The 26252-nt window shown below is 39.9% G+C and overlaps 2 protein-coding genes across 3 annotated transcripts in view; both read right to left on the bottom strand.

The window, feature by feature from the left end:
* The window catches only part of LY96 (lymphocyte antigen 96), a 28662-nt gene extending 15480 nt beyond the window's left edge, over positions 1-13182 (bottom strand). The window contains exons 1-2 of one of the 2 annotated variants that reach the window (XM_045049667.1): positions 12776-13182; positions 2327-2416 (exon numbers count right to left, since the gene is read on the bottom strand). In XM_045049667.1, coding sequence (XP_044905602.1) covers positions 2327-2416; positions 12776-12887 — 202 coding nt within the window. In that variant the 5' untranslated portion in view covers positions 12888-13182. The remainder of the gene's footprint in view (positions 1-2326; positions 2417-12775) is intronic. The other variant, XM_003999897.5, reaches the window with a different exon arrangement.
* Positions 13183-18600: 5418 nt separating this feature from the next.
* TMEM70 (transmembrane protein 70) lies at positions 18601-25880 on the bottom strand. Its single transcript, XM_003999896.5, has 3 exons — positions 25559-25880; positions 24258-24363; positions 18601-19245 (listed from the first exon to the last, which is right to left on the bottom strand). The coding sequence occupies exons 1-3, from the start codon at positions 25766-25768 to the stop codon at positions 18788-18790; spliced, it is 774 nt and encodes a 257-aa protein (XP_003999945.2). The 5' UTR covers positions 25769-25880; the 3' UTR covers positions 18601-18787.
* Positions 25881-26252: the final 372 nt, after the last annotated feature.

Here is a 26252-nt window from a genome sequence, read left to right as displayed (position 1 = left end):
TTCAGCTGCTACACTTTCAGATCTATCTCAGAAGTCATCCAGAAGCCAAACTCCTATAATGCTCCTATCATGACCAAAGCTGCTCCTATAATGACCAAACTCCACAAGGTCACTAGAGCCAAACTACCCCTATCTGTCTCAGGATACCTGTGATGTGACAGCAATCTTTGCTCTAAGGTTCCCCAGTTACCTGGCTCAGAATATCTCAGGGATGCATTTTGGTCTGATGACCCTCTTACCAGATACTCCTTCCTTTTCTCTCTCATTTCAAAGGTATCAGACCTGCATCTCAATCTGAATTTGCTCCTTGCCTACTCTGGCTTCCTCTTCACTTTATTTTTCACATCATTTCCCCTAAGAAATCTCTTGTATGTCTAATTCCTTTTTGGTATCTGCTTTCCAGAGAACACTAAGTGACTCTGTATTGTATTATTACTTCAGCCTGGAAGGATACAATCTGCTTCCTGTATGTAAGGGCAAGAGGTTCAATTGAAAATGAGGGCATTTGTTATGTAAATAATCACTTCTGCCAAATGTGGGCAGAGGGGGGTGGTTGATAAAGCACACCACATAAAGCAGTAAACAAAACCTGAGAAAAGAGGAAGAAATTATAGAACATCAGCCAGGCAAAAACTTAGATTATTTCTTTCGCCCATGGCCAAGAAAGTGGAGTGAACAGAATTGATTATTCTTTCTTCTGTGCTACCACTAAGCCTTAATGCTATCATTTCACTTACCGTACCGTATTATCTACAGATCTCTCTCTCCCATTGCACTGATTCTTGAGGGTCAAGAGAAAGTCTTATTCATCAATGAATTCACAATACTTATCACACTACTTAAAATATACTATGCATTTCTAAATATTTTTTAATGAATACATGAATGCAGAAACAAAGTTTCAAAATACAGGTTAAACGATTAGATTCAGGAGAAATAAAACACAAGTTTATCGTGTATTATTTCTGGGTTCCCAGCAAACTTTTGTCTTGTAAACTGAGAACTAAAATCAGGGGAGAAATGTTTAAGTTTATTTATGTGAAAGCATTTTTTTAAAGTGTAAGCTCCAAATATAGGTTAGGATGTAAATGATGGCGATGATGAAAACAACAATGATAATGATGATAATTAGAACTGAAGTTTCCTGGGATCCTAGGGCTTACAGGCAACAGAGCTGACTAGCAGAAGAGGAAGCAAATTTTGTGTTTTCACAGACACTCAAATCCATCCTGATGCTATCACCATCACCCAACTTAGTTATTACTAAACTGATGACAAATGAAATCACAGAGAGGAAAACAAGACACAACACAAAACAAAACAAAAAATATTGCCTTCTTTTATCCCATCATCATCATAGTTTTTTCTAGAAAGATCATCTTCATATGTTTAAAAAAAAAGTTGTGGCTGGGGCGCATGGGTGGCGCAGTCGGTTAAGCGTCCGACTTCAGCCAGGTCACGATCTCGCGGTCCGGGAGTTCGAGCCCCGCGTCGGGCTCTGGGCTGATGGCTCAGAGCCTGGAGCCTGTTTCCGATTCTGTGTCTCCCTCTCTCTCTGCCCCTTGCCCGCTCATGCTCTGTCTCTCTCTGTCCCAAAAATAAATAAACGTTGAAAAAAAAAATTAAAAAAAAAAAAAGTTGTGGCCTACTCATATACAGACCTTTCACTAGTGAAAACCCAACTTTACTCATGAGCTGAATAGTTAATGGTTGACAAAGGATATACCAATTACATTATTCGAAGTCTCGCGTTATTTCCATTTTTACCTCCGTGTCATTATGTAATCCCCTCCCCCATGAGTGTGAGCTAGTCTAGTGGCTTGCTTCTAACAAATAGTATACAGCAAAGGCCATAGAGTGATACTTCCATGATTAGGCTACATAAGATTGTGACTTCTATCTTGTTAGCTGACTGTCCCTCTTGCTGGCTTTGATGAAGCAAGAAGCCATATTGAAAAGGCCCATAAGGCAAGGAACTAAGTGTTGTCTGATAGCCAGACAGGAGCTGAATACTGCCAACAACCACATGAGCTTAGAAGTGGATTCTTCTATACTTGAGCATTCAGAAGAAACTGCAGTCCTCGCTGACACCTTTACTGAAACCTTGTGGGAGATCCTGAAGCAGACACAACTAAGTCATGTCTACACTACTGACACACAAAGCCTGCAAGATAATAGATGTGTACTGTTGTAAGCCACTAAAATTGTGGTAATTTGTTACATGGAAATAGAAAATAAATACATGTACATTTGGAACACAATCATTTATCATTAATACTTATTGAACGCTTTTCATTGAAGTACAAAAACAAAACATTGGACTTACTTGGAATGAAGGAAAGATGCAAGTATCCCCGGCTTCCCTTCATTGACATACAGGGTTTAATAGCTATTGAGATAGGGACTTTCATGTTATCTAAATGGAAGAATAAAGATAATGTCAATAAATTATTATAAATCATTTGTAGTAAGTATTCTGAATATCATTCCCCAAAAGATGCCATTAAAATTTTATAATGAGAAAAATTGAAGGCAGTTAAAAACATCTCCCTCCCTGAGGGAATGACATCAGCAAGATGGCAGAGTAAGAAGTCCAAGACCCTCCTTCCCCTCATAAACATACCAATTCAACAACAACTCATGGACAAATTCCCTTTAAGAGAAATCAGAAACTAATTAAAAGTTTTCTGTATCCCAGGAGAATGTGAAATCAGACTCACCAGAGTCAGTAGAGGACCTCCTTTTATCAGAAACCCTGCACCTGGCACAGCACCATCAGGAAAAGATCCCCTACCCTCCAGCTTCACTCAGGAGGCAAGAGGTTGGTTCCTGTATCCAAGTTTCCTCCAAGGTGGATACCCAAGGACTAACAAATTAGAAAGTCTGAACAGACCTAGAACTGGTATGGAGATTGAGGAGTAATCAAAAATTTTCCAACAAAGAAGAGCCTAAGACCAGATAGCTTCACAGGGAAATGCTAACACTTTTTTAAGTTTATTTATTTATTTTGAAAGAGAGAGAGAGAGAGAGAGAGAGAGAGAGAGAGTACAAGCAAGTAGGGGAGGGACAGAGAGAGGGAGAGAGAGAATCCCAAGCAGTCTCTACACTGGCAACATGGAGCCCAATGGAGGGCTCAAAATTACAAACAGTGAGATCATGACCTGAGGTGAAACCAAAAGTCAGATGCTTAACTGACGGAACCATCCAAGCATGCCTCTAACAAACATGTAAATAAGAATTAATACCAATCCTCAAACTCTTCCAAAAAAAAATGAAAGAGACCATTTCCAAACTTATTTTATGAAGCCAATGTTACTCTGATACTAAATCAGACAAAGACACCACAAGAGAACAATGGACCAATATCTCTAATGAATATGGATACAAAAATTCTCAACAAACTACTAGCAAACTAAATTCAACAACAGAGTAAAAGGATCATACACCATGACCAAGTGGGATTCAATCTTGGATGCAAGGATATTTCAACATATGAAAATCAAATAATGCAATATACCACATTAATAGAATGAAGGATAAAAATCACATGATTATCTCAATAGATGCAGAAAATGAATTTGACAAAATTCAACACACTTTTGTAATAAAAACTCTCAACAAACTAGGATTAGAGGAAATGGCTTCAGCATAATAAAGGCCATACATGAAAAGCCCATAACTAACATTACACTCAGTAGTCAAAAACTGAAAGTTTTCTTCTAAGATCAGAAACAGGGACGCCTGGGTGGCGCAGTTGGTTAAGCGTCCGACTTCAGCCAGGTCACGATCTCGCGGTCCGTGGGTTCGAGCCCCGCGTCAGGCTCTGGGCTGATGGCTCGGAGCCTGGAGCCTGTTTCCGATTCTGTGTCTCCCTCTCTCTCTGCCCCTCCCCCGTTCATGCTCTGTCTCTCTCTGTCCCAAAAATAAATAAACGTTGAAAAAAAAATTAAAAAAAAAAAAAAAGAAACAAAGCAAGGACACCCACTCTTAACATAGCACCAGAAGACCTAGTCAGATCAATTAGACAAGAAAAAAGAAAAGAAAAGCATGCAAATCAGAAGGGAAGAAGTAAAATTTTCCTTGCATGCAGACATGATTCCTTTTTTTTTTTAAGATTTTATTTTTAAGTAATCTCTACACCCAATATGGGGCTCAAACCCACAACCCCGAGGTCAAGAGTCACCTGCTCCACTAATTGAGCCAGCCAGGCACCCCAAGACATGATTTCATATATAGAAAATCCTAAAGACTCCATTAAAAAACTGTTAGAACTAATCAACAAATTCAGGAAAATTGCAGGATTCAAAATAAATGTACAAAAATCAATTGCATTTCTATATACTAACAATGAGCTACCTGAACAGAAATTAAGAAAACAAACCCATTTACAATAGCACAAAAAAGGAATAAATACTTGGCATTAAACAAAGGAGGGGAAAGACTTGTATACTGAAAACAATAAAACACTGATGAAAGAAATTAAGCAAGCACAAACAAATGGAAAGACATCCTGTGTTCACTGATTAGAAGAATGAATATTCTTTCTTTTTTAAAAAAAATATTTTATTTTTAAGGAATCTCTACACCTAATGTGGGGCTTGAACATACAACCCCAAGATCAAGAGTCATAATGTCTACCAACTGAGCGGCCAGATGCCCTAGAAGAATTAATATTCTTAAAATGTCCATATTACTCAAAGAAATCTACAGATTCAATGCATTCCCAATCAAAATCTCAATGGCATTATTTTACGGAAAAAAAAAAAAACTCTAAAATTCATATTGAACTACAAAAACCACAAATAGTCAAATTAATCTTGAGAAAGAGGAACAAATCTGGAGGCATCACACTTCCTGATTTCAAACTATATTATAAAGCTACAGTAATAAAAACAGTATGGTACTGGCATAAACACAGACTTAGAGACCAACGGAACTAAACAGAGTACCCAGAAGTAAATTCATGCATATATTGTCAACTGATCTTTGACAGGGTGCCAAAAATGCACAATAGGGAAAGGATGGTCCTTTGAAGAAATAGTGTTGAGAAAGCTGGATTTCTACATGCAAAAGAATGAAATTGGGGGTGCCTGGGTGGCTCAGTCGGTTAAGCCTCTGACTTCAGCTCAGGACATGATCTCGTGGTTCGTGAGTTCAAGTCCCACATCAGACTCTGTGTTGACAGCTCACTCTCTGTTTCTCAAAAAATAAATGTAAAATAATTTGTAATAAAAGAAATGGAATTAGAACCTTATAATACACTGTACACAAAAATCAGCACAAAATGGACTAAAGACTTAAACATAAAATTCAAAATTATAAAAACCCTAGAAGAAAACAGAGGGAAAGTTTCAAGATATCAGTATTGACAATGATTTTATACATATGACACCAAAAGTACTGGCAGCAAAAACATAAGTAAACAAATAGAACGGTATCAAACGAAAAAGCTTCTGCACAGCAAACAATCAACAGAGTGAAAAGGCAACCTATAGAATTGGAGAATATATTTACAAACCACATAGCTGATAAGGGGTTAATGTCCAAAACATATAATTATAATAATTCAATTATAAAAAAATTAGTAACCTGATTTAAAAATCGGCTGAAGACTTGAGCAGACATTTCTCCAAAGAAGACGTGCAAATGGCCAACAGGCATATGAAAAAATGTTCAATATCATAAAGTATCAGCGTAATGCAAACCAAAATCACAATGAGAGATCACCTCACACTTGTAAGGAGAGCCATTTTTTTTTTTTTAGTTTTTTTAAGTTACATTTATTTTTGAGAGGCAGGGAAAGACAGAGTGCGAGTATTTCCAATGAAGCTTCCCACATGTCTGAAGTTGTCTGATTATGATGACAAGATCAACAACTCAATACAATCAGACAAATGTTTAGAGAGCCCCTGTGGGTGCTCAGTATGGGGCTAGGCATCAGAGCAGGTGGGCAGGGGCCTCAGGTGTTAGAGAGTGGAGAACAGAGATATAAGGCTTAGTCTTAACATAAGGAAGTCTATGATTTTTCTGGGAAGACAAGACCAACTTACAAAAAATAATTAGATGTAAGAATCAAAAGATTGTATAACACTGTATGGCATGTGATTTTATTATTTACAAGGGTTTGGGAACTATTGGACGATAGCTTCATTATTTTAGAGTTACCATGTATGTGATCAAGTTCTATATTTGGTTTATTACAGAAAGTGGTAACCAGTTTCAACAAATGCACAGAACAAGAGGCTCCAATTTACCCGCAGCCGTAAAGGCCAGCATTGCTAATTCATCATAGCACTTTTTCCTACTGAGCACTGCCTCAGAATCTTTCTTAACCCATCATTCCAGGCAATGGCAGCTGGCACAGAAAATGGAACTAATGCCACTCTGAGTGCTGGCATTAAGTATTTTTAGAGGTCTAGGGAGGAAATGTTGGCCGGAGTTGAACCATCATGGCACTTCATCTTACCTCTTCAATGGAATTTCCAGTACATAAGTATGCGGTCCCTTTTGACAGGAATGCCCTTGTCATCATCAGCCAAGACATTCCTTCTCCTCCTTCAAAATGTATTCAAATATCATCAACACTGTTAAGCCTTCCCGGACTCCCCCACACCTCCTTACTCCCACAGTCACAAACACACCAATCATTCATAGTATTTGACCATCTTTCAATGGTCATTTGTAGATCTTTACTACAATTATTCATTTATATATCTATTTCTTCATAAAAACAGCATCAGCCTTCAGGACAGGAAGAAGGTCTCATTTGTTTTTCATGTCTCTGGCACAGAGCACAGTGCCGGGCACATGGCAAATGAGAAATGTGCGCTTACTTACTTTTGCTTGACACCTATTATGTGACAAATATCTCTCTAGGCACCAAAGAAACAACAACGAACAAGAAGTCATGGGCCCTGCTATTGAGAAATGTACATGCCAAGGGGCACTTGGGTGGCTCAGTTGATTAAGTATCTGACTCTTGATTTCAGCTCAGGTCATGATCTCACAGTTCATGAGTTTAAGCCCTGCCTCAGGCTCTGCGCTGACAGTGTGGAGCCTGCTTGGGATTCTTTCTCTCTCCCTCTCTCTCTCTCTGTCTCTCTCAAAAATAAACATTTAAAAAATAAAAAATTAAAAGAGAAATGTATATGCCAATAAAAAAATCAAATAGGGTCATGGGATAAAGAGTGTGTGTGGTGGAAACAGAGGAGTGGGGACTAGGGATGATGGACTGACTTCAACAACGTTACTCAGGGAGTGACAGGAAGAAACCAGGCCTGTGGAAACTGGAGAAACAGTGTTTTAATCAGAAGGAATTCTAGTTAGTGCAGACTAACTAGAGAGGTGAAATGACTTTGGCATGTCAATAACAACAACAAAAACATACACATACAGACACACACACAGACACATACACACAGACCATAATATGAGGTACATGGAATAGGCAAATTCACAGAGACAGAAAGCAGGGTGGAAGTTACCAGGAACTAGAGGGAGGGAGAAATAGGGAATTAGTGTTTAATAGGTACAGAGTTTCTCTTAGGGATTATGAAAATTCTGTTAATGGGATAGAGGTAAGGATTATGCAACATTGTGAATGTCCTTAATACCACTGAATTGTACACTTAGAAATGGTTTAAGGGGTAACTCTTATGTTTGCCATGTTGGTAATATAAACAATAATGATAATAAAGGCCAGTGTGAATGAAAGTTATGAAACAGGCTGGGTGGGAATCATAGGGATGAGACAAGTAGGCAGGGGCAATCTTAAGGGGTCTTGGAGGTCTTGCTATAAAGTTGGGATTTCACTCGAATTGCAGTGGAAATCCACTGGACAGTTTTAAACAAGGAGAGTAACATTGTCTGACTTATTTACATTTTCAGAAGACCTCTCTGGCCCCTGTGCCAAGAACAAATTACATAAGAGCAAGAATTGAAGTGAAGAGAGAAGAATCTGAGAGGTTGCTACAAAGGCCAAAGGAGAGACAGGGGTGTGAGTGGTAAGCAGAGGATAGTCATAAGAAGTTGGCTTTAGAATATATTCTGGAGATAATGAAAATGTGAACCACCAATAATAAATTGAATGTGGAAGATGAGGAAAAGAGATAATTTTTTTTATTTTTTTTTGTACATATATTTATTTTTTGAGAGACATAGAGACACAGAGCACAAGTTGGGGAGGGGCAGAGAGAAAAGGAGATACAGAATCCGAAGCAGGCTCCAGGCTCTGAGCTGCCAGCCCAGAACTCGACACGGGGCTCAAACTCACAGACTGTGAGATCATGACCTAAGCCAAAGTTAGATGCTTAGCCGACTGAGCCACCCAGGCACCCCAGTAAAAGAGATAATTAAAAGGTACCCCTGGTTTGGGGCATAAGGAATTAGGTGAATGATAAGATGGGAAATATAGGAATAAACAGGCTTAGGTCAGCATAAGTCAAGAGTTCTAGCTCCAAATGGCTATTGGACTTACCAGTGGCCATGCTCAGTTTACAGAATGAATGAATGAATCCTCAGGTCATGTACAGTTATTCATCTTACTACACATAAGACAAAAGCCAGAAGTTCCTTGAGATACCAGCCATAGCTTACCTAACTTTTGCATTTTCAGTGCTCCTTAGCATAACTAAACTTAATGCCTGTTAAATAAAGCTTGTTAAACTGCATTAAATTCAGCTGACTTGACTAGGCTCTGTAGGGCACATAGGGCTTTGGATGGACCACAAAATGACTGCATGAAACAGAAAGATGAATACAGATATTTCAAGTTACAGAACAGCAGAAGTACAACTAAAGGCCAGAGAAGAGGCTGGCCTGCTCAGAGTGGGGTATCATGCAACATACCAAGATATACCTGCTTAGCTGGAAGGGCCATGCTACAAGCACACACCCAATCAGTCAGTAGGTCCTGTCAGCTCCACCTTCAGAATCCTTGCAGAATCTTCTCATCACCTCCACCACTATTCCTTTGGTCTGAGTCACCATTATCTCTCTCATCAGGGTTATTTCGCAACAGCCTCCCAACACATGTTCCCCCACCCTCGCCCTCTTATAGGTTATTGTCAACACAGCTGCCAGGCCAAGGTTTGCTTGCAGTAAAAGATAATCTGGCCCCTGACCCGCAAAGCCCTCACCTCCTCTCCATTTCCCTCTATAACCACATCTTCTACTGCCTTCCCTCTCACTCACCCATCACAGCCACACTGACCTCCTTGCTATCCTTCCAACACACCAGACATGTCCCCACCTCAGGACCTTTGTGTGTGCCCTGTGCTCTACCTCTTCCCCTAGATATCTGCATGGCTCATTCCCTCAACTATTCCAGGCCCTTGCTAAATGTTACCTTCCCAGGGAGACCTTCCTTGGCCATGCTACTTTATAATGCAATACCCTTCCCCATCTGTGCACTCTGTCTCTTCCCCTGCTCTATTTTCCTTACACAGCAACTGCCACCATCTGACATGCTGAATATTTTACTGATGAAAACTCCATGAGAGCAGGGACTTTTGTTTTTGTTGTTTGCTGCTATATAATATCCTCAATGTTCAGAACAGACATGCTAGATGCTCAGTAAATAATTGTTTACTTTAATAATCCATTAATTCTTGGGTTTCTGGACTACCTATAGCTAAATAAATAAATAAATAAATAAATAAATAAATAAATAAATAAAATGAAGGCTAGAAATGAATCAGAGTCTGATGACTTCATTACAAGGGGGCATGTGTCCAGGGTCTTTTAGACTGACTTGCACACCCACATCTTCTACCTTTTCCAAAGCTGAGGAACATATAGCTAATTCTTGCCATTTCTGTAGGTTTTTAGCTGAACCCCGCTCCCCACCACCAAATTCATATGTGGAAATTCTAATGTGACTGTTGGGAGATAGGGTCTTTAAAGAGGAGATTAAGTTAAAAAGAACCTGTTAGGGTGGGCTCTACTCCAGTATGATTGGTGTCCGTATAAGAAGAGGAGATTTAGACACATAGAGAATGTCACCAGGCTTGAGGGCACACAGAGAAAAGACCATATAAGACACCGCAAGACGGCAGCCATACACAAGCCAAGGAGAAAAGCCTCAGAACGAAACAAAACTGATGACTGTTGATCTTAGACTTCCACACCCAGAACTGGGAGAAGTAAAGTTCTATGAAGTCATCCAGTCTTTGGTGTTTTGTTACGGCAGCCCTAGCAAACTAATACACTGTAAATATCCCACAGCTTCACCAAATGGAAATCATCCTCACGGAAAGACTAAATAGGGTGTTGTTTCTGTTACCAACATCCTCACAGGAATACCTACAGGAATCAGTGCTTCCTGCACATGCATTTTGGGCTCAGCCAGGACAGATTCTCTGAGGTAGGGAAGCAAATGACATGGCAGCGGGCACAGCACTGCTGTAGCTGTGTACTCTGCTTGCTCCCCTCAGTCCCTACATCAGCGAGGCAGCAGGAAAGGACCACAGGATTTCTCAGCATTAGACAGAAAGACACAAAATCCTCCCTCAAAAATCAAGTCAAAAGACAAATCGTATTTTTGTTACTAAAAGATTAGAAGCTGAATAATTGGGCTACCTGAGTGGCTCAGTCAGTTAAACGACCAACTCTTGATTTCAACTCAGGTCATGATCTCAGGGTTTGTGAGATCCAGCCCTGCATCAGGCTCTGTGCTGACAAGCTAACAGTGTGGAGCCTGCTTGAGATTCTCTCTCTCTTCCTCTGCCCCTCCCCGGCTTGTGTGTACTCTCTCTCTGTCTAAAAAAAGAAAGAAAGAGGGCGCCTGGGTGGTGCAGTCGGTTAAGCGTCCGACTTCAGCCAGGTCACGATCTCGCGGTCCGGGAGTTCGAGCCCCACGTCGGGCTCTGGGCTGATGGCTCAGAGCCTGGAGCCTGTTTCCGATTCTGTGTCTCCCTCTCTCTCTGCCCCTCCCCCGTTCATGCTCTGTCTCTCTCTGTCCCAAAAATAAATAAACATTGGGAAAAAAAATTTTTAAAAAAAAAGAAAGAAAGAAAAAAAACAAACTGAAGAATGATAATAAGTATAAAGTAAATAAGGACACATGAAATATGGCACAGAGGTAACATAATTGGGGTGCCAGCCTGGCTCAGTTCGTAGAGCCATGAGACTCTTGATCTCAGGGTTGTAAGTTCAAGCCCATGCTGGGTATAGAGATTACTTAAAAATAAAATCTCAAAAAAAAAAAAAAAAAAAAAAGAAGAAGGTGACATAATCAATGTATGGTACACAGAAGTCAAAGGAGAGGAGAGAGTTGGCCGCAGAGTTCACTGGGAAGGCTTCCTGAAGGGGGAAACTGATCTTCTATGATGGAGAAATTTCAGAGATAAACTGAAAGGGAATTCAGTATAATCCACACATGGAAAAAAGCCACAAGTGTAAAAGATTGATCACACAGCTAAATTGTGTTCTCACACCTGGCAATTACTCTAATGCCCTGGAAGTAACTTTATATTAGCATTTGTCAGAGTGTGTTTTCCAGGACAGTCAATACACTCAAAAAATACAATAAAACAGAAAATCTGGGGATTAAATAGGTTTTTTTTTTAATTACAGAACTTTTCAGAACTCAGAGTACGTTTGCAAATCTCCCCCAAATGATTAAACCACCAATCCTTTTTCCCAACAGAATCTCAAAGAGCTAGCATTTGTGGAAGGTATCAAACCTTCCCGATATAGCTAATAGGTAGAAAAGGGCAGCCAACCCATGATAAGCAAAGCGATAGAAAGTACCAAACCAAAACAGCAGTCAAGCCCTGATGCTGCGTATTCAGTCTGGCAGACATTTGTGAAGAAATAGGGAGGAAAAACAAAAAAACAGTGATACAGCTAGTTAATAGCATTAGGGTATGGCTGATTTTATAAGTACTCAGTACTGTTGTTTCTATATGGCTATGTGCTAAAACTTTAACCTACAACAATCCTTGTAAAACAGCTTTAAAATCACTTTCACTTTGGGGAGCCTGGGTGGCTCAGTCGGTTGAGCATCCGACTTCAGCTCAGGTCATGATCTCACAGTTCATGTGTTTGAGCCCTGAGTCAGGCCCTGCACTGATAGCTCAGAGCCTGGAGCCTGCTTCCGATTCTGTGTCTCCTTTTCTCTCCCTGCGCCTCCCCCACTCACTCTGTGTCTCCTCTCAAAAATAAATAAAAACATTAAAAAAAATTTTTTTTAATCACTTTCATTTTACCGATAAAAAAGCTGGGACACAGAAAGGCTAAGTATTTTTTGCTGAAGGTCACACAGCTTGTAACTGACGGAACCAGGCTAACATCCACTTAGGGAGGTAATTCCAAGACCCCTCAAAAGTCACAGCCTGAAACACTTAAAAAGCACTGGTTACATGCCCACTGCTTTGCTGAAGAAAAAAAATCACATACCAGAGCAATAATCAATTCCAAAAGGCAGCTAGGATGATTCTACCTTCTCAAGGAGAACCAGTAAGTATGGGTCTGAGGCTAAAACTCAGCAAAGAATTCTGCCAAAACTGGGAAGAATCTGAAACTGGGATCACAGTGGAGAGAGCTGACCACAGGGAGCAACAGAAGCACTCAGAGGTCAAGTTCAACACAGTTTAGAGACTTGGGAAGTCTGTGAAAGATGAAGAAAATCCACATGGACAGTCACCTGCCATCACATTTGCTGCCAGCAGCAGCAGCTGGAACACACTGTCATTTCCTGTGTTCCCGCGACAGCAAAGTGACGTTCGTTCCTGTAAAAACTCACCCTTGAAGCACTTGTTGCTGTTTTACTTACCACAGTGGGAATACCAAACACTGGAATCAGAAGAGTTGCAGATCCACTGTAGCTCCCCAGGTTCAGTGAACGTGGAAGAAAACAGAGTAGAAAAAAGTATAAATGGAAACATGATTCAATATCCCCAAAACTTTAAAAACGCAAGGAGAATCAGTAAGTAATCATCAGACTCTTTCCTTTCAGTAAGCAGAAAAGATTTAACTTAGTCATTGGTCACATGATTTCTGAGCTTCTGTCCAACTGTTTCCTCTTTTGTGTGTCTGTATTTAGTATTTGAGTACTTCCGGAAAGGGGAGAGAGGGAAATGATTTAGAATATACTTTTCTAGAACACTTGATGCAAATGAGAGCACAGACCGTTAAAAACAAAACAAGGTACTTCTCAGTCAATAGTAACAGAACCAGTCTGTAGGTCTCCCCTAGAATCCCAACAGACTGGTACGTCTTTTTCCATCTGTATTGCTGTTCTCTCCTACAAGTTTTTTAGATGACAGTGTCTCATGGCCCAGGGAGCTGGACCTATCAGTCTGAACTGAATAGTCTTATGCAAACTATTTCTGCTCCACAATAGGTGCAGCCACAGAGCAGAGCCGGACTAGATGAGAACCCAGACACGGGATATTACCATAGCTCTGCGCTGTGGGCAGGGGCCACACCAGGCTTGAGAATGCACTTACTTAAGCAAACTGCAGCTCCAGGGAATATTTTGACCCCTGATAATGAAATGGTCATTATTTTGCATGCGGCATGAATTTCTAAGTTCTCACTCTGTTCTAGAAAAAATAGGTGATCTTTTAGATACTTTGCTACTTGAAATCATTAAAAAAAACTTTTTTAAGTTTATTTAAGAGAGACAGAGAGAGAGCACAATCCAGGGGTGGGGGAGGGGGACAGAGGATCCAAAGCAGCTCTGTGCTGACAGCACAAAGCCTGTTGCGGGGTTTGAACTCATGAACCAAGAGATCATGACCTGAGCCAAAGTCAGACACTTAACTGACTGAGCCACTTAGGTGCTCCACTACTTAAAATCCTTCAATGGACATAGTTTGGAATTAGTAGCCAAAATAGCATGGAGTCAAGGCCTAAAACTCTACAAGTTTGGAGGAAAATAATCATATGTTGGTAAAAGCTTCCACTAAAGAACTGGGCTGCTTTCCCATTTTTAGAAAGGCAAAAATCCATGGGAGGATGGGGTAAATGGGAGCAGTTAATGGGTATTGAGTTTCAGGTTTGCAAGGTAAAACCTTCTAGAGATCTGTTGCACAGCAATATAAATATAGTTAACACTAGTGAACTTATGCTTAAAATTGGTTAAGACAGTAAATTTTATATTATATATTTTTCACCACATTTAAAAAGTAAGAAAAATGAGGAGGGGGGGGGGAGGAGGAGAAGAACCTATGAATGCCCCTAATGGTCTCAAAATACCATTCCCCATTAAAAGGAACAAAGACTGGAGAAATTGCTGATTCCAGGTCTGGGGCAGAAAATGCACAAGATGGAGCCTGGAACATCTTATCACATTAGATAACCAATATGAAGACAGTCCTCACTGACCAAAGATAGGTTTCTTATCGATGTTGTAACAAATAACCACTAACTTAGTGACTTAACAATACAAATGTGTTCTCTTACAGCTCTGGAGGGCAGAAGTCTGGAATCAGTTTCATTGGGCCAAAGTCAAAGTTGGTTCCTTCTGGAGACTCTGGGAGAAGAATCTGTTTCCTTTCTCATCTTAGAGAGCTCCAACGTCTGTATTCCTCCATCTTCAAAGTTCAGCATTCCCATCTCTGCTTCCATCATCACATCACCTTCTCCTCTGACCTTCTCACCTCCTGACTCCTTCTTATAAGAACACTGTGATTACACTAGAACCATCTGGATAATCCAGGATAATCTCCCCAAGATCGATCTATAAAATTCTTTTGCCATATAATATGACATTCACAGTTTCCAGACATGAACATCTTGGGGGACCATTATTCAGCCTACTATGTAAACATTAAGATAGTTAACTGCAATGAAGTATACATATTTGTATATAAATGTGAGCTCATATTTTTTTAAAGTCTAATCATCAGATGATGCTAGGAAGCCAGCTCTTTTAAAAACCAGTAAATAAAGGGAAAGAATCAAATATTTATCCTGACTTCTCTATGGAAACTCAGCTACTGGTAACCAGACAGTAGATGGGGCAACTTTCCCTTGCCTCCTCATACTATTTTCTCTACTTTTAGAAGTATTCAGCTAATATATAAAAAAGTAACAATAGAATATAACCATTTTGCAACACCTAAGGAATTACTTAACTTAGGCACTGAACATCAATGGTTACTAACTGCACAAAGAGAGAGACAGAAAGACTGTATTTCTTGATAGATGAACACTGGTAGACAGCCTCCAAGATGGCTCCCAATGATCCTTACTTCCTAGTACCCAAACTCTTGTGTACCAGTCCTCTCCACCAGTGAATAAGGCTGATTGTGTAATATTGCATAATTACTGCGTGCAACTTCCAAGATAGATCATATACATCATTGTGGCTTCCACCCTGCTCTTTTGGATCATTTGCTCTAGGGGGAGCAGGTAGCCCTAAGGAGAGAACCACGTGGTGCGAAGCTGAGCCCTTTTGCCAAAAAGCCAGTACCAGTTTGTCAGTCATGTGAGCAAGCCATCTTGGAAGCAGTTCTTCCAGCCCCAGTTCAGCCTTCAGATGATAGCAGCGCCAGCTGATATCTCAAGTGCCACCTCATGAGAGAAGCTGACTCAGAAGCATTCAGCTAAGCCACTCCCGGATACTGGATCAACAGGCACAATGTGCTATGTTTGAAACCTCTGACTTTTAGGGGCTATTTCTTATGCAACAATAGATAACTAATACAAGCAACATTACCTATGAGATGGTTTTGTCCAAAATAATGAAATCTCAGTATGATGAGGGGCGCCTGGGTGGCTCAGTCGGTTAAGCGGCCGACTTCGGCTCAGGTCAGATCTCGCGGTCCAGGAGTTCGAGCCCCGCGTTGGGCTCTGTGCTGACAGCTCAGAGCCTGGAGCCTGTTTCAGGTCCTGTGTCTCCCTTTCTCTGACCCTCCCCCATTCATGCTCTGTCTCTCTCTGTCTCAAAAATAAGTAAACGTTAAAAAAAAAATTAAAAAAAAAAAAAGAAATCTCCGTATGATGAAGCTTCAAGTCCTACTACCAATTTACGGGAGATACAGAGGACAGAGAAACACGTTAAACTACACTTCAGGGATACAATCAGAAAATCTAGACCAGGAAAAGTTGTAAAGGACAAACAACTCTGTTCCTTCAACTGATAATTTACAAGGGAGAAAAAAACAAAATGAAAGAAATGAAGGGGCCTATAGAAGAGTCTGAAAAGACATTTTGTAAATTGGTATGAATAAGTATGAACTTTTCCTAGATCTTAATCCAAACAAAATGTGGGGAGGCATTGGAAATTTGAACAGACTGGATATTTGATAACTCTGGGAGAGGGCAGAGGTTTGGGTATTATAATGGTATTATAATTTTTTAAGTCCTTATCTGGTAGAGTTACAAAATTAAATATTTAAGAAATAAATGTTATGATGTCTGGGATTTGCTTCCAAATAAGTAGAAGGCTTCCAAAGTAGTAAGTGGTTGGGGTGTAGATGAAACAACGCTGACAACAAATTGGTTGGTAATTGTTGAATCCGGATGATAGCCATGTTGATTAGTTGTACTCATACTTTTGAATGATTGAAGTTCTCAATGAAAAGGAAGCCAACAATGTATGAACTGTTCTGAGTAAATCAAATACAGTTTTAAAAACTGTATCATTCAGACCTAATGGCCATTTTGTTACTTTTGCTTCCAAAAGCTGGATTCTTTCAGGATGATGAAATTGGTATTGAAAAAAAGGATTACAAAATATTTTATTACCAACGGGTTTTATTACCTGATGTAACCCAGACGTTAAGCCACGATCATCCTGCCTTTTGAGATTCAAATAAAACTGACTCAGTGCCCTTTCTATATGTAGTGGGACACTCCTCACCTCCCCAACCTTTCCAAGATTACTCTGAGGTGAAGTTAGTAAAGTGGCATAAGAGAGATGTATATAAATTTCTCCTCCTCACCTTGGTCTGAGTTGTTTCTGCTGACTTATTTCAGTGGTGAATCACATTCTACACATGCTGTTCCTTTTCTACTTCTTGGTGTCACTCCAGACCACGCACTTGAGAAGTCCTCTTTCTCAGTATTTTAGGCTTCTTTTCCCTAAACAACCAAGTTGTCTTCTAAATTATGATGATACTAATAAAAATAGGTTTTTCACTCCACTACACAGGTGGCAAAATGGTTATAGGGATACAGGACATTTAAAGAAAGATATGAGGTACTCAAAACAAGTTATGAACAAAGTGACACTTGGAAGAAAACGAAAATATTAACAATACTGTTTTTTCTTCTAGGAGTGGAACTAAGTGATTCTTTTTTCTTGCTTCTACTTTCTGATACTTGATGAGCATTTGATAATGGAATAATTTTTAATAGAAATCTACAAATCACGTTAACTGCCAAGATAGCAACAGGTATTGATCTAAGTGACATAGGACAGAGGAGCAGGCAGAGGCCCAACCTGAGGATGGAGACGGCACCAGGTTGTTCACCTGAGACCTAGAGCCTGCTCTCTACTAGGATCATAAATTGGCTGATCCTAGCAGAGGGTGCTCTAGGTCTCAGAAATGGGAGCACTTTTCTACCCTACCCTCCCTCCTACAAGCCTCTAGCAGCTTCAGACTTGATCTGTCAACTAGTGATGCTCCTTGCTCCTTCCCCATCAACCTTCCTCAAATACAGATAAGCCATAATATTTACCATCATGGCAGATAGGAGACATGAGGCAGCTCCACACAGACTGGGTATTTTGTTCTTGACTTGACTGACAACTAGCACAGTACCTGGCACACACTGGGCACCTAATAAGTTATCTATTGATCTAAATAGCATGGGGGCGCCTGGGTGGCTCAGTCGGTTGGGTGTCCGACTTCGGCTCAGGTCATGATCTCACGGTCCATGAGTTCGAGCCCTGCGTCAGTCAGGCTCTGTGCTCTCAGCTCAGAGCCTGGAGCCCGCTTCGGATTCTGTCTCCCTCTCTCTGACCTTCCCCCATTCATGCTCTGTCTCTGTCTCAAAAATGAATAAATGTTAAAAAAAAAAAAATTAAAAATAAATAAATAAATAGCTAGCATGATTTAAGGCCTTTTGCTCCTTGCTGAAAATCCTTCACAAGGACCAACTTTGATTTTACAACTAGAGGTTAAAAATCTTAAAATGCCAGGACTTCATAAAGTTAGCATAAAGATGGCCATTTTATAAAAGTTCCTGTCATCTATTTAGTACCTATGATTTTTCCTGCTCTGATAGGATACATCAAAGGAGAAGAGTGCACAGAGGGACAACTGGGACCACCAAAGACATCACTACTTAGATCACCATTTCTCCTGTAACTATCATACTCAACTGGACAAGGAGATTCTTATTATGGGCAACTATGCCAGAGAAGATAGGCAAAAACTTGTGGGTTGAACCAAAGGGAGATTAACACTGCTTCCTATAATTTTTGAAATTATTACTCTAATTTTTAAAATTATAGATATTTTAATGTGGGTAAAGTTAGTATCTATACACTTAGAAAAACCCAAAAAACAGCTCTCCTATTTGCTTCTGACATCTGATCCCCAGGTTAGAGGCAGCCACACTTATTATATAAAATTACTTATGCCTATGCCAGCATGAACATGTATTCTCACTTTTTAAAAACATAAATGGTAGAATATTATGTTTTGTTTTTCAAACATAGCTTATTTTATTATACAGAAACGTAATTCTCTGAAAATTAATTAAAAGTTGTTTGATACAACTTCAAATTGGTTTTAACAGTCAGTCACTAACAGAAAACAAAAGGCAATTTAATCATTATACATTGGAACATAAATCACATTTAAGCACAAACAGGAAAACAGCAGACTCATTTCTCATCTTTGACTTGTTTCTTTTCACTGTCTTCTTCCGTTTCAAAAGTGAATGGTTTGTCATAACCCATTAGATGGTTATAATCTTCAGGGTTTGGAAAGAGCACTGGATTAACTAACAGTGATTTTGTTTTAGCGTAAAACGTGGTAAACACATGTGTGCTGTCTGGAATCTTCACGTCATTTTGGTGAAACACTGTACTCGTTTCTGAAAGCACAACATTATAAGTAATGGCTTTGTAAGTGTCTGTTGTAGCTTCATGGTACAACCGAATGACATAGCCTTTTGTAACAAAGTGAAGCAGTGCTGGAGTGATCACCGTAAAGCTTCCTATGATGCCATAAAATAATATTTGCAAAGGCAGACTTCCAAATATAATATTATTTTGTGCAAAAATGTATGGTAGAAATGCAAGGCTGATGACACTTGTAGAATAAGAGAAACATTTCACACCTAAATAGGAAAAAAAAATGGGAAAAGATTAATATATATAAATTTTATAAAAACAATCAGCCTATTCAATTAATACTTCCACCTTCTTATAGCATCACCAAAACAATAAAATCAACACACACATATAGTGATTATTATTTCCTAGGCTCTGTCTTTACATACTTTATATATTTTATTCACGAAATCTTTGAAAAAGCACTATGAAATAGACGGATAATTATCATCATCACTCCCATTTAAGACATGAGAAAAACAATGCACTTGCTCTATATCACAGAGCTACCAAGTGGCAGAACTGGGATTCAAACCCAGGCAATTTGACTCTAGTGCCCAGGCCACTGACCAATACACTGCACTGCCTCTCCAGGTAAGAAATCTGCTTTAGGGTTAACTGGCCCTCTACCTCAGTTCCCCAAGAAAAGATTTAATATTACTCAAAGATCCATATGAATACTATAAAAGTTAATTCAGCCAGCAGATTATCAAATAAAACTCTATTAATAAGCACTTCCACATATCTAACATTAAATGTTTATATATGAGGCTAACATTATCAGGCTAAGTGCCCAGGATTAAAACAAACTACCAAAACAAACAAACAAACAAGCCCGAAAACAAAACAAAACAAACACCAGTGGTTAAGAAACACATGGGAAATAAGGCGCCTGGGTGGCTCAGTTGGTTAAGCATCTGACTCTTGGTTTCAGCTCAGGTTATGATCCTACAGCTAGTGAGTTAGAACCCTGCAACGGGCTCCACGCCTGCTTGGGATTCTCTCCCTCCCGTTTTCTCTGCCCCTCCCCCACTTATGCTCTATCTGTCTCTCTCAAAATAAAAACTTAAAAAAAAAAAATAAGAAACACGTGGGAAATATATTCAACTTCTTTACCAATGAAAGATATTCAAGTTAAAACAGTGAGATATTTTTACCTGTCACATTAAAACATTAAAAATCAATGACTTCTGAAATGCATAGTTAAAAATGGTTAAGAGACACCTGGGTGGCTCAGTAGGTTAAGCAACTGACTCTTGATTTTGGTCAGGTCATGATCTCATGGTTGGTGAGATCAAGCCCCACATCAGGCTCTGTGCTGAGGTGTGGAGCCTGCTTGGAGTACTCTCTCTCCCTCTCTCTCTCTGTACCCCACCACTTGTGCATGCTCTCTCTCTCGCAATAAATAAAAATAAAAAACATTTAAAAAATAAAAACGGTTAAAATGGTAAATTGATGTTACATATATTTTACCACAATAAGTGACTTAAAATGTAAATTTCTAGAAGATTGACAAGTTGAGATCCTAGACAATTTGGTTATAAATTTAACTTGGAAAAACAAAGTAAGAAAAAAGGGTGGGAGAAGTTAGATATTAAAACATAAGTCTATAATTATAATGGTGTGGTCCTGGTGCACAATAAAACAGATCAGTTGAACAAAATGGAAAATCTAGAAATAAACCTAACTGCATACGGAAATTTATATACTATAAATTTATATACTATACATCTCAAATATGTGGGCAAAAATGGTGCTAGGACAACTGGATAGCCATATAAAAAAGATAAAAACTCAATCCATCCCTCATACCATCTACTAGGAAAATTCCAAATAATCCTGATATTTAAATGTAAAAAATAAAATCATAGAGATAGAAGAAAATATCCATGCAGTCCTTCATAATCTGAGAATGGGAAAACTTTTCTAATTATGACTCAAAACACAAAAGCAATCAAGGAGAAAGGTAAATCTGATTAAAAATGTACATGGACATAAAGTAGAGACAAATGAGAAAAATACTTGCAACTTATATCACAGAGTGTTAATATCCCCAACATATAAAAGGTTACTAGGATATGAGATCAATAACCCTGTCCACAAACATGCAAGAAATAGAAGCAGATGGCTCACTAAAACAAAAATAACCACAGCCCTTAAACAGAAATGTTAATAAACCTCAAACATAAGAAACATGAAATTAAAACCATGGTGAGATATTGTTTTCCTCCAAAACTGCCAAAAACCAAGTTTGACAACATACTGTTAATGAAGCTGTAACACAGTCTCATACATTGCTATTGGTTACAGGCTTAATTATCTTGCATCAGTAATTTAAAAATAATTCCTTCCTTCCTCCCACAGGTAGTTGCTATGACACTGGTACACATACAATACAATACAATACAATACAATACAATACAATACAATACAATACAATACAATACAATACAATACAATAGAGATACAATGCGGACCAAGATGCCTTCTATAAAAGCCACCTTAGTCCTTCCAACTACCCTTTTTTCCCCAAGACTTTTGTCACACTATGGTGGGTTGAATAGTGTACCTCAAAATTCATGTGTACCCAGAACCTCCAAATGTGACCTCATTTGGAAATAGGGTCTTTGTAGACAATCAAAATTGAGATGAGTTCATCCAGGAACAGGGTGGGCCATGACTCCAATGAGAATATCCTTGTAAGGATAAAACATGACAGAGACACAAAGAAAACATGGCCCTTCCCAACACCGATTTCAGAATTCTAGCCTTCAGAACAGGGAGAACAAATTTCTGTTGCTTTAAGCCACCAAGTTTGTGGAAACTTATTACAAGAGTCCAAGGAAACTAATGTACCATATACTTTATTTTGCCTGGATTGACATAACTGTCATTTTCTAAACAATATATTCTGGGCTTTCCCAGCTTCATGTCTTTGCTCATACTACTCCATGCCTGGGATGCCCTTCTTTCACACCTCTTCATGTTCAAATTCTTCTCAACCTAAAATGAGACTACTGTGACATCAGTTAATTATTTGTGGAGGAATTAAAAGGAACAATCAACTAAAAGACTCTTCAAATGTCTTTAAAGTAGGATCCATTTGGTAGTTTAAAGAATCTCCAAGAATGTTACCTCTATCTTTATGTCTCTCATTCAGTTTTACATAGAAAAAGTATTTCTATCTCAGTTCCTACATAAAAAAAATAGTAATCAGGGGCACCTTAGTGGCTCAGTTGGTTAAGCATCCGACTCTTGATTTTGGCTCAGGTCATGATCTCACGGTTTATGAGTTCCAGCCCCGCATCAGACTCTGCCCTGACAGTGCAGAGCCTGCTTGGGATTCTGTCTCTCCCTCTCTCTCTGCCCCTCCCTGGCTTGAGCTCACTCACTCTCAAAACAAATAAATAAACTTTAAAATAAGTAAAGAAATAAAACAGCAATTTCTATAAAGTATATACAGTGACTTTCTATCACCATAATGTTGAAAGAACTCAAACATTAAATTCTTATAGAAGTTACAATTCTAGGGGCACCTGGGTGGCGCAGTCGGTTAAGCGTCCGACTTCAGCCAGGTCACCATCTCGCGGTCTGGGAGTTCGAGCCCCGCGTCAGGCTCTGGGCTGATGGCTCAGAGCCTGGAGCCTATTTCCGATTCTGTGTCTCCCTCTCTCTCTGCCCCTCCCCCATTCATGCTCTGTCTCTCTCTGTCCCAAAAATAAATAAACGTTGAAAAAAAAAATCTTAAAAAAAAAAAAGAAGTTACAATTCTAGAACTTGGAATACCATGGATGGCTATGCTCTTCCACAAATATGACATCCTAACCACATGAAAATTAACCATTTATATTCTCATCTTTAAAGAAGGAAGTCAAATGGAAATAAATAAATTAGTAAGCCTTCCCTGCATTTGAAGTAAGGGTCTGCTCAGAACAAAGGGTATTATGGGTATCACTGTTAACATGTCTAGTAGTTTAAATCCAGGTATCTCAGGTCAGAAATGTGACAAATGCTCAGTGGCCTACTTATGTACTGACTCCTAGAGGAATTTCTAACCACTGAAAATTAATTTTTCCAGTAACTTCAGAACTCTTCTCAATAGTGATTACACTCAGTCCTTATTGCCAAAGTTTTAAATATCTACACAGTCCTCTAAACACAGTCTATTTTGATGCCTCACACTCGAGAACTTACAGATTCCCAGAGTAAATTAAAAAAAAATTTTTGGAAATTTATTTATTTTGAGAAACAGAGAAAGTGAGCAGGAAAGAGCAGAGAGAGAGAGGGAGAGAGAGAATCCCAAGCAGGCTCTGCATGGTCAGCACAGAGCCCCACAAGAGGCTCAAACCAACCAACTGCGAGATCACAACCTGAGCCAAAACCAAGAACCAGCCACTTGACCGACTGAGCCACCCAGGTGCCCCTGCAGAGTAAATTTTAGATGATCAGTTGACACCAGCATAATCAAAAACAGGAATGCAAATGAAGGTGCTCAGATCTTGTGGCTGACCTGGCTATAAAGTAATCCTTCGGATATTTCAGGTTATTCTTTTAAGATTTTTAAAATGAGATACAAGCTCTGGAACTTGAACAAATCACATACCTAAGTTCTTCTGACCTTCCCTAATAAATTATTCCATACTAAATACCAAATTAAGAGCTAAGGAAAGAGCTTCAAACTTGTAGTCATTTAATACAGTTTTTCTTCCCTATTAGTCTCTACCACCTACAAAAGCCACTAAACATGTTTCTTGAAAATTCTAAGGTGAACTGAAAAGCTGTAAAAGTAATGTATTTTTTTAATTATGAAAGTATTATATGCTCATTTTAGCTGCCGAATTTAAAAATATATGAAGTAAATGTGTAGTGTCTCAAAATAACTACTCTTTAAGGGGTATTCTTCCACATTTTTTCTCTGCATACTCAAACATTACACAAATAAACGCACACTTCTTGTTCTGTTTTACTTTGTTGTTGAACACCTTGGGAGATGACCAAAGGATGGAAGCTTTAGCACCCAGCCGTAAGATCACACAGCCATTAACAGTCTTCAAAAATCTTTTTTAAACCTCCTAGAAATGCAAGGGTCTCAACCTCTGAATCTTGCATTAAGAGGACACAAGAAAAAAATACATAACCTAATTTTTCCTCATATCTTGTGATTAAGAGGTACTAAAATAAGAGGTAACATCCTAAGTACATTTTACAAAGGAAATTACCCTCACTTTTGATTACCCACCAAACACTGTGCGGGCCAGATTCCCAGTATAAATCAGCCTTCCATCTTCTGATTTTTCAAGCTGTGTATGTAAGCATTGAACACACCTTTCCCAACAAAGAGGTATCTATTGAAACAGAGACCATTATAATGTGAGTACATAATAAAGTGCATTTAGACCAACTTTTAATTTTCTTTAAGTGTATTTTGTAAATTATAATGAAGAGTAAAAGAGAACTTGTCACATACGGTTATTTAAGGAATTCTCCCCAAATAACGTACAGAGCTAAAGAAATCAAACTAACAAAATCTCTTTCCTGAACTCCAGTCACAACCTGCGGAGTTGGAGAGTGAAGACCTAGGTTTGCACCCCAGCTCAAAGCCTTCTAGATAAAGCATGACTTTGAACAACTAAAAACTTCAGTGGAACAGTCTCTTCCATTCTATGGCTAATGAAAATGTCAAAAGCTTAAGCGTATTAGTGTTCAAAAAACAAAATCCTCAATGTAACGTAAATAAAACACTGCAAATTCAATTTGTTTGAAGTCCAGGCCGTCTTTAATACTTCTACATCTCCTTGCTTCCCTTGTTCCTCTTAATATTTCACTTGAAATCCTGTATCACAGTTCACATAAGAGTTCCCCAAATGTCTAAAAATTTATTTCACAGAACACACACTTCAAAATGTAAAAGGCATGCCTGATCCACTTATGTTGAAATTTAATGAAATTCCAATTCCCATATTAGGCATTTCCAAGTTTCAATCTTGTTTACTAATCTTGATACTTTACAGGGCAGGATTAGGAGACAATTTATTCAGATAAAATGAGAGCATTAACGTCCCCAACCCCTTTTTCCAAAGAGCAAAATAATTCCTTACAATAAGCTCACCTAATAAAAAAAATAGAACAAACTTAAAGTCCGGTTATCTGAGTTTTTTCAGTTCAGTCTCCAGATGGTGCCTGTAATGTTGCAGATTAACCCCTCCGCTTCCGCTCAAGGATAGAAAGAGAAGAGTCGGCACCCACGAGCTGGATTTGCAACCACCTGTAAATTACTCAAAACCGCCCAGAAAATGACCACTTTCCAACGGATATTCCTAGACTCGTGGGTGCTGTAAACCCCGGGATCCCGGACCGGTTCCCGAGGCCGAGGCCCGGTACTTCTGTGCTGCCCTCAGAGAGCTTCTTCCGCACCAGGGTCACCAGGCCGCCGGGGCGGGGGCTCCCCAGACCCGATCTACCCTCACTCCCCCACCTCCACCCTCACCGCCCACCTCCACTCCCATCCTCTCTCGGTCCGCAAGCCTTCAGACTGCCGACCTGCGTTCGCACCCGACTCCCGAGGAACGGCCGGGCTCCCCGCAGCCCTTTGCTTCCACCGCCAACCAGCCCCGGGGAGCCGCTGCAGGAGGCCACACGCGACGAGGCCGCGCTAGGGCCTCGGAGCGCGGCAGCCGCCCACGGCACTGTCCTCTTCCCGCCGAGCCGAAGTCCGGCCACCCACGGGCTGCCCAAAGCCAGAAGCAGCATCCCGCGCGTGACAATTGGCGGCCGACGGCGCAACGGCGGCAACGAGAACCGCGAGGCCCAGCTCCCAAACCGACCGCAGCTGGGACCAGCCGCGTTCGCTCCGCCTCCAGAAATCGAGGCGGGGGGGGGGGGCTGGTGGGCAGGCTTGGTCTCACGCGCGTGCGCAGAACTCGCGGCCTCCCCGCAACCTTGGCCACGCGCGTTCCCTGCGGACTGTGCTCTGAACGCCGCCCACCGGAGTCTGGTTGCAGGGATCTGCCGACCACCATCCTGGGCGCAGTTTTACTTTCCCATACTTTAGCGCTCTTTAGGAGAATGTGGAAGGACAGAGGAGAGGGAGAGCTATGAGCGGAGGACAACGCCTGGAAGCCAGGGTTAAAGTCTTTCATTCTTAGTTGGCGTCATTTTCTAGGCCCCCAAAACTATCTTCTTTCCGGAAAATGATTCTGGCCTGTTACCACAGAATAATAATGCGATTTGGACA

This window comes from Felis catus, chromosome F2 (assembly GCF_018350175.1).
Source record: "Felis catus isolate Fca126 chromosome F2, F.catus_Fca126_mat1.0, whole genome shotgun sequence".
Taxonomy (NCBI): domain Eukaryota; kingdom Metazoa; phylum Chordata; class Mammalia; order Carnivora; family Felidae; genus Felis; species Felis catus.
This window is presented reverse-complemented; position numbering and strand designations above follow the sequence as displayed.